The sequence below is a fragment of the Pteronotus mesoamericanus genome, unplaced genomic scaffold (genome assembly GCF_021234165.1).
Source record: "Pteronotus mesoamericanus isolate MK-2021 breed Mesoamerican mustached bat unplaced genomic scaffold, CSHL_Meso_final scaffold_636, whole genome shotgun sequence".
NCBI lineage: Eukaryota > Metazoa > Chordata > Mammalia > Chiroptera > Mormoopidae > Pteronotus > Pteronotus mesoamericanus.
This window is the reverse complement of record NW_026555324.1, coordinates 3,143,202-3,159,205: the sequence shown is the minus strand read 5'-3', so window position 1 is coordinate 3,159,205 and position 16,004 is coordinate 3,143,202. Positions and strand designations below refer to the sequence as shown.

The following is a 16,004-nucleotide window of genomic DNA, read 5'->3' as shown; positions in this document are numbered from 1 at the left end:
GTTCCTTCTTCAGTCAGGCTAGGTCCCCAGCCATCCCCACCTTCCCCTCTTGGCCAAATCTGGAGACCCAGGCCCTTGCCCATTTAAGTCTTAGATCCTTGTCCCTTTCCAGTCCTCTTGGTAGACTGCACTTCCTGAAGGTCGTACAATCCGAGAAGAGCCCGCCCTGTCTTCCAGCTAGAAAGCCCTCCCGAAAAGGGACGCCAGAGCAGGAAGCAGAGTCCTCGGGGGCAAAAGGTCCCGAATCTGGCGACACGAGTCCCCAAGAAGCATGTCCAGCCCAGCGCGCGCTCGCTTCCACCTGCCGCGCCGTCGGGCGCCGCGAGGAGGTGGGGCTCAGTTGCTGCAGCCAATGAGCGACGGCGGCGCTGGCAGCTGCTGATATAAAGGGCTGGGGGCGGCGGCGGCGCGGCCCAGATCGCGGAGCGCGCAGCGCGGGCCGGAGGGTGGGAGGGAGGGCGGGCGAGGGGAGAGGACTGAGCACCCGGAACCGGACAGGCCGGGCTGAGGGACAGCGGCGAAAGGCAGAGGGCTGCGATCTCCGTCGGGAAGCGCAAACTCCCCGGGCCCCGCGGGGCCGCTCAGGGGGCGTTCTCACTCCCGCGCCCGCTCCCTCTTTTCATCCCCTGCCGCCCGCAGACTACCCGGGGCTCGGTTATCCGCGCGCGCGCGCCCCCGGGCTCGGGCCCGTCTCCGGCCCTCGAGGGAGCCGCCGCCTTCACCGACACGTTTGCAGCGGCCGTGCCTGAGGCCGCCCGGGTAGGACCCCGGCGTGAGCATCGAGTGCCCCCCAAGGAGTGCACGACCCCCAGAGCCGCCCTCAACACGGACCGCGCCCGCCGGGCACACAAGAATGGTCACTGTAGGTATTCCCCTGTCGCTGAGAGGGAATCTGGTCGGGAAGGGGTTAGGCACAGGCTCCGCGGAGATGGAGGGTGGGGGGGTAGGACCAGGCCTAGCTAGGCCCAGGTTGGGGGGGTGGGTAGGAACGAGCCTCGGGGCCTGAGAGTGGACAGGGCCGCGCCCAGAGTGCTGAGGACGCTCAGAGTCTGGCCTGAAAGGCCTTATGGAGCTAAGCCGCGGTTCGGGGGGGCATCCTAACGATGCCCTGGGGGCACGATTGTCCCCCTCCAGCAGTCTGAATGGGGGAGGTGCCGCCGCGGCGGAGGAAATCTCCTCCATCCAGGCCCGGACCCCGCAGGCCGCCCAGGCAAACGCAGGGCCCCAGTCACTGGTACTGGGCCAGGACAAGGCGGCAAGGCGCCCCTGAGAGTCCCGGGAAGCGGGTGGCGTCGGATCGGGCGCCCCGGGCCTCGGCCGCGCCCGGGATCCGGGCGTCTCGTCCTCGAGCCAGTCGACCTTGCGGCAAGCGGGGAGGGGAGAGGAGGGGGCGCGCCCGGAGGCCCCGCGGGCCCGCCGCCGCCGCGTCTCTTTGTTTCTCGGCGCTTCTTCGCGGGCCGTAGCATCGCGCGGGCGCCTAAGGCTGCGGGAAGGGGGAGGGGAGGGCCCACGGCGCGGGGGCTTCCCAGCGGCTGGGCCCTCGCCTCCAGGGGGGTGGGTTAAGGGACTAAGTCAGGCCCCCTAAGCCAGGTCCAGGAGCCCCACCCCACCAAGGCTCTGGGCCGCGGGGTGACCTTGAGCGCGCCTGCCCTCCCGCGCTTCTCGCCCCGCTCCCCTCGCTTTCAGCAGCCACGGAGCTGGTCAGCTCCCCAGCACGCGGCCACGCCCGACTTGACCACGCCCCACCCCGCCCATCTAGGCCCCTCCCCCAGGGCCCCGGGGGCCCGGCCTCGCGCGAGCCCTCGGATTTCCACTAGGCAGTACAGGCGTCTCCCGGGGGCGGGGCTGGCCAATTCTAGCCCCACCCCGGCTCCTCCCCCACCCCAGCCGAGCGACTCTGCTCCCCGCGCCGCCGCGCGTCCTTTGTCTGGTTCCGGCGCCCGGGGCCTCCTTCTTCTGCTCTTCCAGTCTCCGGGTTCTCTGTGTGTATGTCTCTGTACATTGTGTCTCTTTCTGGGCCTCTTTAGAGTCTCGGAGAGCACAGAGGGTGGGGGGATGCTCAGCACTCCCTCCTGGACCCTGGGACCCGCCCACCTGGCTCTGAGGAATGAGGCCCAGGAGGCCACACTTTCCTGCTGTGTGACCTCAAGCCAACTCCTTCCCCTCTCTGGGCTTCACACTGCTCACCCAGGTCCAGGAACGCGAGTGTGGCTTCTTGAGAACCCTGAGAACCCTTTCATCTGTTCCTCTAATCTGTTCCCCCATTTGAAAAAGGGAAAGTGGCCCTGGCTGGTGTGGCTCAGTGGGTTGAGTGCCGGCAGGGTCGCCGGTTGGATTCCCTGTCAGGGCACAAGTCTGGGTTGCGGGCCAGTAGGGGGCGCACGAGAGGCAACCACACATTGATGCTTCTCTCCCTCTCTTTCTCCCCACCTTCCCTTCTGCCTAAAATCTTAAAAAACAGAAAAAGGGAAAGTGATGCACAAAGAGGAGAGGGTGTGGTCAGAGGTCACAGGGAGGCCTTGGAGGCTTGATTATTCCAATAGAGGGCACCCAGGTGGAGATCCACCATGGGGACAGGCTGGGAGGAAGTGAGGGGATAAATTGAGATAGTGAGGGCCTTGCATGAAGGGAGAAGGGCCCAGAAGTGAGAAGCTCAGCACCACGTGGTGGTCAGCCTAACCATGCATAGTTGCTCAATGCCCTATTGTCACCGGTATCCAGGCATCTGTCACTGTGACTGGGGCCCTGGGGTATAGCTGGGGACCCAAGGGGGTCAGACAAAGTGAGCGACCATAGGTGTGTTTACTGCAAAATGTGTATGCCAGCTGTATGTGCAGTGGTGCAAAAGAGTTGGAGAAAGATTGAGAGAGACAGAGGAGGAAATAAAGAGTGGTTCATAGAGGAGAGATGAACAGAGGGGGAGAGAGAAATGGAGGGGAAGGGAGAGAGCAACAGAAAGAGAAAGAGATCCCCAGAGGAGGAGTTGGCGAGTAGGAGGGAAGGCGCCATTACTCCCACTTGGCATCTGCCTTTCCATCCAAGGCCCTCTGCCCCTCTGACTTCACCCCTCCACCCCTGGCCTGGGACAGCTCTCAAAGTCCCTGCGATCCCTGTGTCATCCCAGGCCATACGTTTGCTGTGGACTGGAGCAGGGTGGGTGTGATCTCCACAAATCTGATCCCCATTAGCGGCTTAGCCAGCTCAGCCATGGAGGAGCTGCACGCGACACTGATCCCACTAAGCCCTGGCACAGATGGGAGGGAGATGGGGAGGTGGTGAGATTCATAGGCTGAAGCTCAGAATCCCAGATAGAAAACCCCCAGTCAACTCTTAACCCCCTCCAAGTTGAGGGCAGAATTTAGAGTTGGGGGAGCCGGTAACCCAGTAGGCTTTGGGATCATCTAATCATTAGTCAAACCCTGACTGCATCACTACCACCTCACCCGGATCACCCTGGGCAAGTCACAGGTTCCTCTGTCCCTTAGTTTCTCCATCTGAGAAATAGAGAAGGTATCTCCAGCTTTCTGTGTGGTTGTGGGAAGTCAGTGAAATCTCTGCACATACTCAGTGCCTGGCACAGAATAGGGGTTCCAAAGCTGGAACCTGCTATGCCCTGAAACAGGGCTATGTACTATGGAATGCTTGGGGCGCTCCCATTGCAGACATTATCACCTGTCTCACTGAGCCTGCACCGGAATTCAGAATCCACCTCCATATTTGGGTGACCTCTGTTCCTTGAGTGGAGGGACAGAGGTCCAGAGAGTCAATGTGAGTGTCAGAGGACACGCAGTGAGGAGGGGGAGGCCAGCAGCTATCACATGCTGACACCCAGTAAATATTTGTTGAGTTGAATGAGTAGTAAACTCAGCCAACACAGTGGGTTTATATGTAGCGATGCCCAGGGCATGGTGTAGAGTGGGTGCTTGGCTTCACTTTACTATTAATATTTCTACTATTACTGGCTTTTTCATTAGGAAACTGGGCTCTGGAGTTCAAACCTTGGATTTGAATTTTTGGTCCTACCACTTGGCCACTGCCCTACCTCGTACAAATCCTACCTCTTCATTGACACTCAATTTCCTCATCTGTTAAATGGAGAAAAGAGCCCCCTAACAGTCAACATTCGGCGAATTGCCAGGAAATTCTCACATAAAGGATTCTATCCAGCACATAACAGGCACTCAATACATGGCCATGTTATTAGTAAAGTGGTGATGTTAGGAGACGGGATGCGGCTCTGTGGAGTGTGCGCTACTGCTTTACTGCAGGTGCCTGTGGCAGACATTGCTAATCAACCCAGTACATATTCCTTTTCAGCCTGAATGTGGCCTCAGAATAATCCTTCAGGCAGCCAGTCTCAGCCTATTGGAGACGCAGGAGAGTTGACCCCCTGTGCCATCCTTTAGTAAGAATAAATGGAAAGGAAGGAGGGGCCCAAAGAAGAGCTAAGATTATCCCCGAGGACATACGGCTAGAAGGTGGCAGAGCTGCCCCGGTGCATTGGCCACAGTCATTAAAAATAGCTCTGAAGTCCGAGTCAAACAGGTTTGAAGTGGAGTCCCTGATTTATATCACACCTCTGAGCTCAGTTTCCTCACTTGTAAAATGGAGAACGTGTTGGTGTCTTTCGAAATTGGGATTTTAAAAAAATGTTTATTGATTGATTTTAGAGAAACAGAGACAGGTAGAACCATCGATTTGTTCTTCCACTTACTTATGCATTCACCGGTTGATTGTTTATGTGCCCTGGCCAGGGATTGAACCTGCAACCTTGGCATATCAGGACAATGCTCTAACCAACTGAGCTACCAGGCCAGGGTCTCCAAATTGTTGAGAGAAATAAGTGAAATGATACCTTGAAGCACATCACACAGTGTCTAACACATGGTAGATGCTCAACTGAGCAGGGCAGTTATTAATAGCAGAATTATGAGGCAGGGGTGGTAGATGTGACAAACCTGTTTCCACTTCTGTTGTTGTGCCCATAGCAGACATGGCTAAGTGACCCCAGAATGCTTTCCAACAGCACCTACACATGGCTGTAGATCCTTCCCCAGGCCACTGTGATGGTAATTTTAAGTTTGCAGCAAAGTGGAGCAAAGGCCCAGAAACACTGAGTAGCGTTCCTGAAGAAAGGCAGCTGGGAAATGTTAGAACTGGCACTAGGTTGACAGGAGAAGTTGGAAATACAGACTCTGGATCAGAAAAGCTCAGGTGTAAACCCCTGTTCCACCATTTATAGGCTTCATGGTCTTTGGTCATTTTCCAAACATCACCGAATCTCACTTTCTTTATCTGTTGTTTTAGCTCAGGCTGCCATAAAAATATAACATAAACCATGTGGCTAAAACAACAGACATTTATTTCTCCTAGTTGTAGAGCCTGGGGAGCCCAAGATCAAGGTGCCCGTTGATTCAGTTCCTGGTGAAAGGTCACCTCCTGGTTTGCAGACAGCTGTCTTCCTGCTGTGTCTTCATATGGTGCAGAGAGAGATGCTCTCTTGTGCCTTTGAACAGGGCACATATCCCATTCATGAGGGCTCCACCTTCATGACCTAACTACCTCCCGTAGTCCTCACCTCCAAATACAATCACTTTGGGGAGTAGGGTTTCAACAAATGAATTGGGGAAGAGGGCCCAAGCATTTAGTCCCTAACATCTGTTAAGCAGAGGGAATAAAATCCTCTTCTTTTTAGGGCTGTTGTGAATAAGAAAAGAAAGTGCCTGTAGAAAACTTTGCTCTGTGGCTAGCATATAGGGCGCACCACTACTTGAGAACAATTACGGTGTTGTATTTTGGGTTAGGGATGGCTGAGGTTATGTGTGCCTTCTGACTCTCTGTAATTCTGCGGCCACAGCAGACGTTGCTAATAAATCACAGGGGTCTTCCCTGCTGAAACTGGATGTGGCTTCAAATCTTTCTTAATTCACCCCCTCTAGGAAAACCCTACTAATCAATTTGAGTTTTCAGGTGGGGACAACCTATTCACCAACCACCTACTAAGACAAGACCTAATGAAATGCTTCCCTTGCTCATGACAGACAATACCAATCAATCCAGCACTGTTTCCTTCTGCACCCGGATGTGGCTTTAAAATTCTTCTTGTGTGGCCCTTAGATATAAAATAGATGTAGAATATATTTGAAAGCTGTTAAGAGAGTAAATATTAAAAGTTCTCATCACAAGGAAAAAAATGTTTATAGTCATATATTGTGATAGGTGTTAACTAGACTTACTGTGGAGATCATTTTGCAATATATACAAATATTGAATCATTATCTTGTATGCCTAAAACTAATATAATTTAATATGTCCATGTATCTCAACTTAAAAAATAGATATAGGAAAAGAACAGTCAATAAAATTCAACATTCATTATTTTTAAAAATTATATCTTGTTAGGATACTAGGACTAAAATTGAACATTCTTAATCTGATAAAGGCCATTTTTTAAAAACCTACAGAAAAGATCATATTTATCTGTGAAATGTCTAAAGCATTTCCTTTAAATTAGGAATAGGGAAGGCACTATTACATTGTAGCCCCTGCACTAAGACAAGAAAAGTAAATAACAGGTATAGAATGGAGATAAATAAAACTGTCATTATTTGCAGGTGTTATGTTACACTTAAGGGAAAAAAAAGCTTAGCGGAAAAACTGAGGGTAAATGCCTAGTGGGAACTTTATGCATGAAATGTCAACACATTTGGGATAGGAATTACCTTTGGTGGGAGGAGGAAAGTACATGGGCAGGAAGGGACTTATGAGAGAAGGCTTCAAATCTAGTAAGAATGTTATATTTCTTATTCTGAAGACAAAGATGTTTATTTTATTACTCTGAAAATGCACAAGTTGGTTTTAGACAAATCGGCAAACATATACGAAGGGGCATGTGTGGCATTTATACATGGAATTTTTCACAGTAAAGTCATATGTTAAGTACTTTGCTCAGTGCTCAAGGAGTGGAAGGGATTATTAGAATAATACATTGTCCTCTTCCCATGTTCAAGCCCATGTCAGCCATGACTGATCCATCACCACTGAGCCCCTCCTCACTCCCCTGGTCCGTTGGGGACTGGGCCGTGAGCGGGTGTGGCCTGTTGTCTCCAGCAGATACTCGGGGCCATGGAGTCTCAGGTGGCAGGGGGCCCGGCCGGCCCGGCCCTGCCCAATGGGCCACTCCTTGGTACAAACGGAGCCACTGACGACAGCAAAACCAATCTCATCGTCAACTACCTGCCCCAGAACATGACCCAAGATGAGTTCAAGAGTCTCTTTGGCAGCATTGGTGACATTGAGTCCTGCAAGTTGGTTCGGGACAAGATCACAGGTGGGATTTCTGGCAAGTGGGGAGGTGGGGGACAGGTGACAGCTTCAGTAGTACAAGTGCAATGGAGCCAGGTGGGACCCTAGAGGTCTCTGAGGTATGATTGGAAGAAAGGTATGGCCCAAGGTGAGGTGTCTTAAGGATGCTGGGGGCAGGTGGGACTCTGGCCTGGGGTCTAAGGTGTCCTGGGGGTGGTCAGCCTCTTGCATCTGGGTCAGGGAAGATACTGGCTGCTCCAGAGAGGTAAGTCATTGTCCTGGTCCTGCCCACAGGGCAGAGCCTCGGCTACGGGTTTGTGAACTACTCTGACCCCAATGACGCAGACAAAGCCATCAACACCCTCAATGGCCTCAAACTGCAGACAAAGACCATCAAGGTTGGTGCCCTTGTTCCCTTGTGCTGTCTGCTCCCCCACCCAACCCCATTCTGACTGTCCTCACCAAGATCACCACCTTCATGCCATCCATCCTTCCCTGTGGTTTATCCCCTGAGAGGTTTAAATCTCTCCCCCAAGTCTTCCCGGGGGAACCTGGAAGCTTGGCCAGCCTGGGGGCCAATGGCTTTGCCGCTCTGAATTTCAGTTTCCTCGTTTGTCAATGGGGAAGCTATTAGCCTCCACACACAACTGGCACGAAGAGAAAGTGACCAGGGTCCCGTGGGCAGCCCCCTCCCTGCCTTTGTTATGGAAATTGGGAAGGGCGGGGCCCCATCTGCCATCTGGAGCCTAATTAGGGCCTGGGAGGGCGGGATTAGGGGTGGGCCACTCCCCAACCTTTGTGTAATGCCCCTCCCTCGACGACCTCCCCTCTCAGCAGCTGCAGCTGGGACCCTGGAGGCCCGTGTTCCCTTGGGGTGGGGTCGCCATGGAAACCCCCCTCTCTAGGTTTGCCTGGAGTGTCTGGACTCCACCCCACAAATCTGCTCCTGAACCCTGAGGGAAGGTGGGCTAGAGAGGCACCGATTTGACTCTCAGTTCACCATGGAACAGAGGTATAGGAATCTTCCTCTCCCTGGGGTGGGGCGAGGTCATGACCTGATGGGTTCCTCATGCCAACTAGACCCAGAAGCCTCCAAGCATAGGGGTGGACCCTAGTGATGAACTGTAAGACCCTGTGTGTGTGGGTATGATGCTAGGCTGTGAAACGGTGTTTGTTGGAAACCGTGCCTATGTAAGTGGCTGTTATCACGTAGATTGAGCTAGTACAGACTTTGGGTATGTTACTGTGTTTACAGGGTGTGGTATCTATTTGACAGGTACTTTGTCACACACTGTGACTCCAGCTGTGACCTGGTGGGGCTTCATGGGTGTGTCTGGCTGTGACAGGGTATTTGTGTGTCATAGTAAAGTTGTGTGGGTATGTCTACCTGTGCTCCATTCAGGATGGAACGTGTGATGTTGTGGGCTTGTGGCAGTTTGACAGGCATGTGTAACTCTTACTGTAATTATACAAGAATGGGCCAAGGCCTAGTGTTACCCTCTTGCTTGGGTAGTCACCATGACTGTGTGTCGGATAGCACACTATGGGTGTGTGTGTGTGTGTGTGTGTGTGTGTGTGTGTGTGTCTGCCAGGGTGGCTGTGTTGTGTGGTCAGGCCTGACTAGGTTTTCCAGCAGATCTACCGAAAATATTTCCAGCCACCCATTGTTTGCCAGGCATCATCCTGGTGAAGAGAAAGAGACCCAGGTTAGTGCACATCATGGAAGAACAGGAAAGGTCCCTGAAGACCTACCCCGTTTCTCAGATGACCCTTGCCCCAGACACCCATCCAAGAGCTCAGACCCCTCCCCTTCAAGTCACCTCCAATTTCAACCCACCAAGATGTCCTCACCCCTCAAAGCTCACAGACCTTGTAGAGGAGAGTGAAAATTGTGAAGTGCATGGCCATGATTTTTAATTATCATTACAGAAATAATAGCAGCTGATGTGTTTTCTTTTTTCTTTTTCTTTTTTTTTTCTGGACAATCCCAGGTGTGCACAATGGCATTAATTAGAATTACCCCACCCCCACTGCCTGCGCACCCTCACCCTGATCTACCCCAGCCCAAATTATTCATTTTGTTAGTTTTTTAGTTAGTTATTGCTAGTGAAGCAACATGTCCTCACAACTCACAGCTCCAAACAAAAGCCAGACCCTTGACAATGACCCCTACCTACCCAGAGGTTAATTTAGAAATAGGAAACAGAGGGGAAAGAAGCTCATGACACCCCCTGCCCCTGCCAGCTATCGGTCACCCCGTCGAGGAGGTGAACCCTTCAGTCCACGCTTCTAGGACATTGATAAACACACACAATGAGAAGGGGTCACACAATACTCGCTGCTCTATAAATGGACTTTTTCTTTCCTCCACTTTACAATACTCACCACTGTTTCAGGGAAATCAATATCCATGTCCACCATTTTTTAAACAGCTGCAGAGAGTTTCATTGTTGGGCTGGACCATAATTAATGACATGAATCAAATGATCGTGCTAAAACGTGCCTGATTCTAAGAGAAGTGTTTTGAAAGAGGATCATGGGGGTAGGGGTGGGGATCCAATTCAGATGGAAGAGGACAGGGAGGACATTTCCCTGGAGACCTAGAGAAGAAAAAAGAAAGAGAATTCCAAGCAGAGGGAACAACCAGCACAAAGGCCCTGAGGCAGGACCTGGTGTTTGGGAAACAAGGAGGAGGCCTGTGTGACTGCACCAGAGCGATCAAGGGGGATGTAGGTGGAGAGAGATGAGGACGGGGGTGATGGGGCAGGTGGTATATGGCCTGGTGGACCATGGGAACGACTTGAACTCTGAAGAAGATGGGAACCATGGGTGGTTCGGAGCAGAGGAGGGATGTGACCTGGCCCAGGTGTTCACAGGCGCCCTCTGGCTGCTGTGGTGAGAACAGCCGTGAGAGGTGAGGTTGGGAGTGAGGACCAGGGCAGGAGACTACTGGTCAGGGTTAGCAATGGTGGGTGCTGGGCCAGAGTGTGGGGAAGAAAGTGGGAGGGAGTATGCAGATTTTGGATGATGAGGAAGGCGGAGCCAACAGGACTGATGGGGGCTTGGATGTCGGTGTGAAAGAGAAACATCAAGGACAACGGAGGCTGGGGCTGGAGCACCCAGGAGAACAGAGCTGCCATTACTGAGTAGGAGCAAGTGGAGGAAGTTGGAAACCAGAGGCCTCTGCACTGAGGGTGACCCCCATCAGGACCCCTCTGGGATGCTTGGAGACAGGTGTCACACAGACGGAGAGCTCAGGGACCAGGTTCGTGCTGGGGGAGGACATTTGGGAGCCATCAGTGTTGAGCTGGTGGCTAAAGATTTGAATGACTCTCAGGGACCTGGTGTAGTTGGGAAAAGAAGAGCCAGTGTCCCAGGCTCACCTGCCAGTGGCATGGGAAGCATTAATGCTAATGGGATGTCTAGCGTGAGAGCATGAGCTAGGGACCCAAGAGTCCCTGAGGTCTTCAGGGAGGCATGTGACCCAGGGGTGTTGCTCCTTTGACCTCAAGCGACAGGTCCCCCATCACCCTATGCAGGCGGAGCCACAGTCATGTCCTCTCCCCCAGCCCCAGCTGGCCACAACCATGGTCGCCACCCGAGATGTTTGTTGAGGGAACCAGTGAAGCATTTCTGCAACTCAGTGGTGGTTCGTATGTGGCCTCTCACTCCTCATCTGCAAAATGGGTCTTCCCCTTACACATGTCCACCTGACCGTCCCCCAGGTGTCCTATGCCAGACCCAGCTCTGCATCCATCCGGGATGCCAACCTGTATGTCAGCGGGCTCCCCAAGACCATGAGCCAGAAGGAAATGGAACAGCTCTTCTCGCAATATGGTCGCATCATCACTTCCCGAATCCTGGTGGACCAGGTCACAGGTCAGACCAGGGGGGTGAGGAGGGCGTGCACCTGGTGGGGGCGCTGGGTAGACGCACTACAGTGGGTCCAAAATGGAGAAATGGGGAATGGCAGGGGGCAGGATCCTCATGACACCCTCCCCTCCGGCAGGCGTGTCTCGGGGTGTGGGGTTCATCCGCTTTGACAAGAGGATTGAGGCCGAGGAGGCCATCAAAGGACTGAATGGGCAGAAGCCGCTGGGTGCAGCCGAGCCCATCACGGTCAAGTTTGCCAACAACCCAAGTCAGAAGACAGGGCAGGCCCTGCTTACTCACCTTTACCAGTCATCGGCCCGGCGCTACGCAGGCCCTCTGCACCATCAGACACAACGCTTCCGGTGAGCCCCCTGCCACCCCAAGCCCTGGACAGCCCAGACCCCCAGGTGGAGGCCCAAGGCTTGCCCTCCCTGAGCCCCATTCCTGCAGGGTAGAGGGACACCAGCACAGTGCTCACATGCCAGGGTTGCAGAGGACATGGCCTACTGTCACATGCTGAGACCAGGCAGTTGTATACAGCAGGTGCTCGGTATGTGCAGGGCACTATGAGTGGCATTATCAGCATTAAGTTTAGAATCACCTGATCAGGTCCAGCTCTGACTGCCCCTTTCTCTGGCACGTGACTCCCGTTGTCTGCCCCAGCTTCCTCATGCACATTTCATGAGTGCTAACTGTGTGCCAGGCACGCTCGTTTATTCTGCACCAACACCATGAGAATGCAATTCGTCTTGTCCTCATTTGACGGATGGGGACCCGGAAACTCAGAGAGGCGTTATCATTTGCCCAGCCCGGCCGCTGCGGTGAAGAGACTCAGACCTTTCCTTCTGGGGACCTGAGTCCTGCAGGGTGGGGGAAGGCAAGCGGAGTCAGGCAGCCAGGAGACGGAGGATGAGGATGTGGCAGGGCAGGCGAGAGGCGGTGCTGGAGCGACCACGGTCCGTGCCAGGCGGTGTCCAGCCGGGCGGGCAGCGGGCGGCGGGGGTGGGGCTGGCACTGCTGGCCTGCAGGGTGGGGGCAGGGAGGGCAGGCAGGCTGGCCTGCGTCACAGCAGGGACGTGCCTGGAGGCCACCAGTGACCACTCTTTCTGCTCCACAGGCTGGACAATTTACTCAACATGGCCTACGGAGTCAAGAGGTAACAGTGCCCCCACCCCACTGCCCCCAGACCCTCGCCGTCTCTCCTCAGACCCTCGCCCTTATAGATACCTCCTCCCCCTTACCCCCAGGATGACCAGCTTAGCCATGTCTGCCCCTGTCAGGCAGTAGCACGTCCATTAAGGGATCTGGGCGCCGTGGAGACTAGTAAATGCCTGCAAAGAGCTACTGTGGAGTTTGAGCCTGGGGCCCTGTCCATGACCCTCTCCAGTCTGGTCAGAGGTGGGCAGTATTGCATGGGTCACAGCCATGCCCCCTGGTTCCCATGTTAAGCCTGAGTTCCACCTACCACTGTTGATAGTCCTTACTGAGTGCCGCAGACTGCCCTGTTGTGCCCTGTAATCGGGGATGAACCTCGAGGCCCTCACGACATTGTCCGCATCCCTGATCCTGTGAAGGTCCTGAGTGTATGGAATCATGAGCTGTTGAGCGCAGGCTGGGTCGGTTGCTTGGCTTGCGGCTGGGTACCCAGCGTGGCCCAGCCAGACTGGGTCCCTCATGGAGATGAAATGATATTGAGCACAGTACTTGGCACATAGTGAGCGCCCAATAAAAGGTAGCTGCTCTTATGATTATTGTTACTGTTATTAATTATCTCAGTCTAGTGGGAAGAGAGACAGAGAGATGAACAGTGATCAGGGCGGAGGAGTGGGCAGAAGGGGTGGTGGGAACCCAGAGGGGGCCCGACCTGTCTGAGGCAACAGGTGGAGGCGGAGTTCCTGGCAGCAGGAACAGCCTATGCAAAGACCTAGAGGAGGGAGTGAGCAGTTAGTCCCAAGTGTCCACCCATTTGAGCAGAGCCATGTGCCTACTGTGTACTGGGAGCTGTTCTGGACTGGGGCACCACCAAAAACAATACCTTTTGGAGAAGAAGGAGCCGACCATAAATATACAATTTAAGTAGGAAAAGGCCAGAGAGGGGCAGAGGGAGGAGGCCACGTTATGGGCCAGAGGAGGTGTTCGTTTGTGCTTAGCCCTGTATAACAGGAGGGAGGCGCTGAAGTGACTACACTCACATCTGGACTCCCAGCACTGCCCTTCTGGCGTGGGCCTCCAGGCATATGGCCAGGTGGCTAGTAGGACAAAGGGGACAACGTGACTGAGGGCGGTGTCAGGGTGGAGTAAGGGGGGTAAGAGCAGGAGCTGGATGGGAAGATGTGCCAAGGGAAGGAGTTGGCCCGGGGTATGGGGGGGTAGTCAGGGTCAACAGAGCTAAGGACCAAATAGGGCCAAAGGTCATGCGGTCAGGGTGCAGTTAGGGGACTAGGGCAGGATCATGGGTGAGGGCCTATTGTTCAGGGATGGTCAGAGGCCAGGAGAGGGTACAGGTCATGGTGAAGGTTGGGGGCTGGTGTCTCAGAGCCGGTGGGGTTGAAGGTGGGATTCCAGATGGAGGACACAGCAGGGTCAGGACAAGAGTCACAAGATGAAGGCATGATCAGAGGCCATGGTGGTACCAGAGGTCATGGGATCACAGGAGGGTCGGGGGCATGCCGGGGGTCAGGGCAGAGCCCGCGTGACCCCCAAAGTAGTCCCCTGTCGCTCATCGCCAGGTTCTCGCCCATCGCCATCGACGGCATGAGCGGCCTGGCGGGCGTGGGCCTGTCGGGGGGTGCAACGGGTGCTGGCTGGTGCATCTTCGTGTACAACCTGTCTCCGGAGGCGGACGAGAGTGTGCTGTGGCAGCTGTTCGGGCCATTTGGGGCGGTCACCAACGTCAAGGTCATCCGCGACTTCACCACCAACAAGTGTAAGGGCTTCGGCTTTGTCACCATGACCAACTACGACGAGGCGGCCATGGCCATCGCCAGCCTCAACGGCTACCGCCTGGGCGAGCGCGTGCTGCAGGTGTCCTTCAAGACCAGCAAACAGCACAAGGCCTGAGCCACTGCCGCCCTCCCCACCCTCCCCGGGCAGCAGAGAGAGAGAGAAAGAGAGAGAGAGAGAGAAAGGAGGGGCCCGAGAGAGACAGCACAGGCAGACCACGAACGGCACGAGGCCCCGCACCCCTGCGGAAGCCACAGGGTGAGCGCTCGGGCTGGGAGGGTGTGCAGGCGATGGGGGGTGCCTGGGGGTCCCCCACCCCGTCCTCCTGCCCCTACCCCAGGCTGGGCTGTTCACTCTCTCGTCTTGGTTTTGTTCATGGCGATGGTTTTTGTTTCTTTTTTCGGCTAAAAAGAAAGTAGAGATGTGCCCCTATCCAACCCTCAACCACCCTCCGTGGGATGGCTTTGGGGGGTGCCGGGGGTTTCCTCCAGGTTTCCCCAGTGCTGAGGTGAGCCTAAGTGGGGGAGGACACAGGTTTAAAAATCCCCAACAAAGCAAAACATGAGAGGGGTGTGGGCATCCCTGGCCCAGAGCCCCTTGGTGGATTGTGAGGAGCAGGATGAGGGGCTGGAAACAGAAACAAAATGAAAAAAAAGGGGGGGGGGAGGGGAAGAAAAACTCTATTTTTGTAAAAAGGGAAAAAGACCTCGTGGAGAATTTTTACTGGGGATTCTTGAACTTGAAAAAAAAAACAAAAAAAAGACAAAAAAAAGAAATATTTTGACAGGCTATGTTTACCAACTGGGGCAAAGACAGGGAGCAGGGCTTAGGGGCTGGCGGGCCACAGGGCCACACAGAGAAACACACCCCCAGGAACACACAGTAGCACCAACAGACCCAGAGACGTGACCCGGACACATTTAGGAACTCTGCCAAACTCAGACACGCAGTAGACAAACACATGGATAAAACAGAACGCTGGTATGGGGCCGGGTAAACATGGCAGCAGTTGAACATGGAAGTGGACAAATGTAGCCACAGGTGGATGTGGACCCTGGCACACGGAGACATGCAAATATTTCCATGCATACACATGAATACACAAAAGTGGAGACACAAATCTAGACACTCATTCACAAAGAAACAGAGACACAACACCCAGGAACACACAGACATGCCCATAGCATCCCTCAGGCCCAGGCAAGAGGGCCCAGTCCGACTCCTCTAGCCAGGCCAGCCCGGCCCCCCTCCTGGTACGCAGCCCCACCGACCCTGCCCTGGGTTCTCTGCAGAGCTCTCTTCTGGCTCATCAGTGGTCCATGCCACCCACGAACACAGGCGTGAACACACAGCGTCCATGCATCCAGACACACGATACCTCGTTCACTTTTGGCATCACGGTGGGCTGGAGGCAGCACCCCCCAACACTTGAGGCCAAAGGACCCCCTGTCCCTGGGGCTGAGCCCACCCTGGGCCCAGGCCCTGGCCCATGAGGCCGAGGGGGAGGCCGGGCCCTGAGCCTCCCCCAACCCAGGGCCTCCTCACCAGGCCCAGGGTGGAGAGGCCCAGGGCCTAGCCCCGTATTTCCTTCCCATCTACTCGTCACCCTCTTTCAGTTTGTTGGGTTTTTCCGTCTTTCCAGATGAGTGTGGGCAGTGGACGCAGCCCCCATTCTGAGCCCTAGCCCTGGCTTCTGTCTGGACTTTCCGGCCCCCTAGTTTTCATTCTTTGTTAACAAAAAATTCCAACAGAAGCCAAAGGCCAGAGCCCTTGCAGCCCCCCACCCCCCGCCACAGTGGGCCCAGTAAGAACTGAAAATTACAAACCCCGATTTTAAATTCAGTTGACCTTCCTCCGGTGTCCCTGCTTTGGTGTCTGGCCAT

General features: G+C 54.6%; 1 protein-coding gene and 1 non-coding gene across 4 annotated transcripts; one reads left to right on the top strand and one right to left on the bottom strand.

The window, feature by feature from the left end:
• The first annotated feature begins 485 nt into the window (after positions 1 to 485).
• On the top strand, positions 486 to 14,753 carry ELAVL3 (ELAV like RNA binding protein 3). Of its 3 annotated transcripts, none has more exons than XM_054562216.1 (7): positions 486 to 862; positions 7,114 to 7,330; positions 7,600 to 7,703; positions 11,031 to 11,184; positions 11,315 to 11,540; positions 12,296 to 12,334; positions 13,887 to 14,753. In XM_054562216.1, the coding sequence occupies exons 1-7, from the start codon at positions 854 to 856 to the stop codon at positions 14,236 to 14,238; spliced, it is 1,101 nt and encodes a 366-aa protein (XP_054418191.1). In that variant the 5' UTR covers positions 486 to 853; the 3' UTR covers positions 14,239 to 14,753. The 3 variants fall into 3 exon arrangements, with proteins under 3 accessions (XP_054418191.1, XP_054418192.1, XP_054418189.1); XM_054562217.1 differs by having other exon boundaries at positions 7,111 to 7,330; positions 13,908 to 14,753; XM_054562214.1 differs by having other exon boundaries at positions 7,111 to 7,330.
• On the bottom strand, positions 4,743 to 4,815 carry TRNAI-GAU (transfer RNA isoleucine (anticodon GAU)). Its single transcript has one exon. It is a non-coding gene; the product is annotated as a tRNA-Ile (tRNA).
• Positions 14,754 to 16,004: the final 1,251 nt, after the last annotated feature.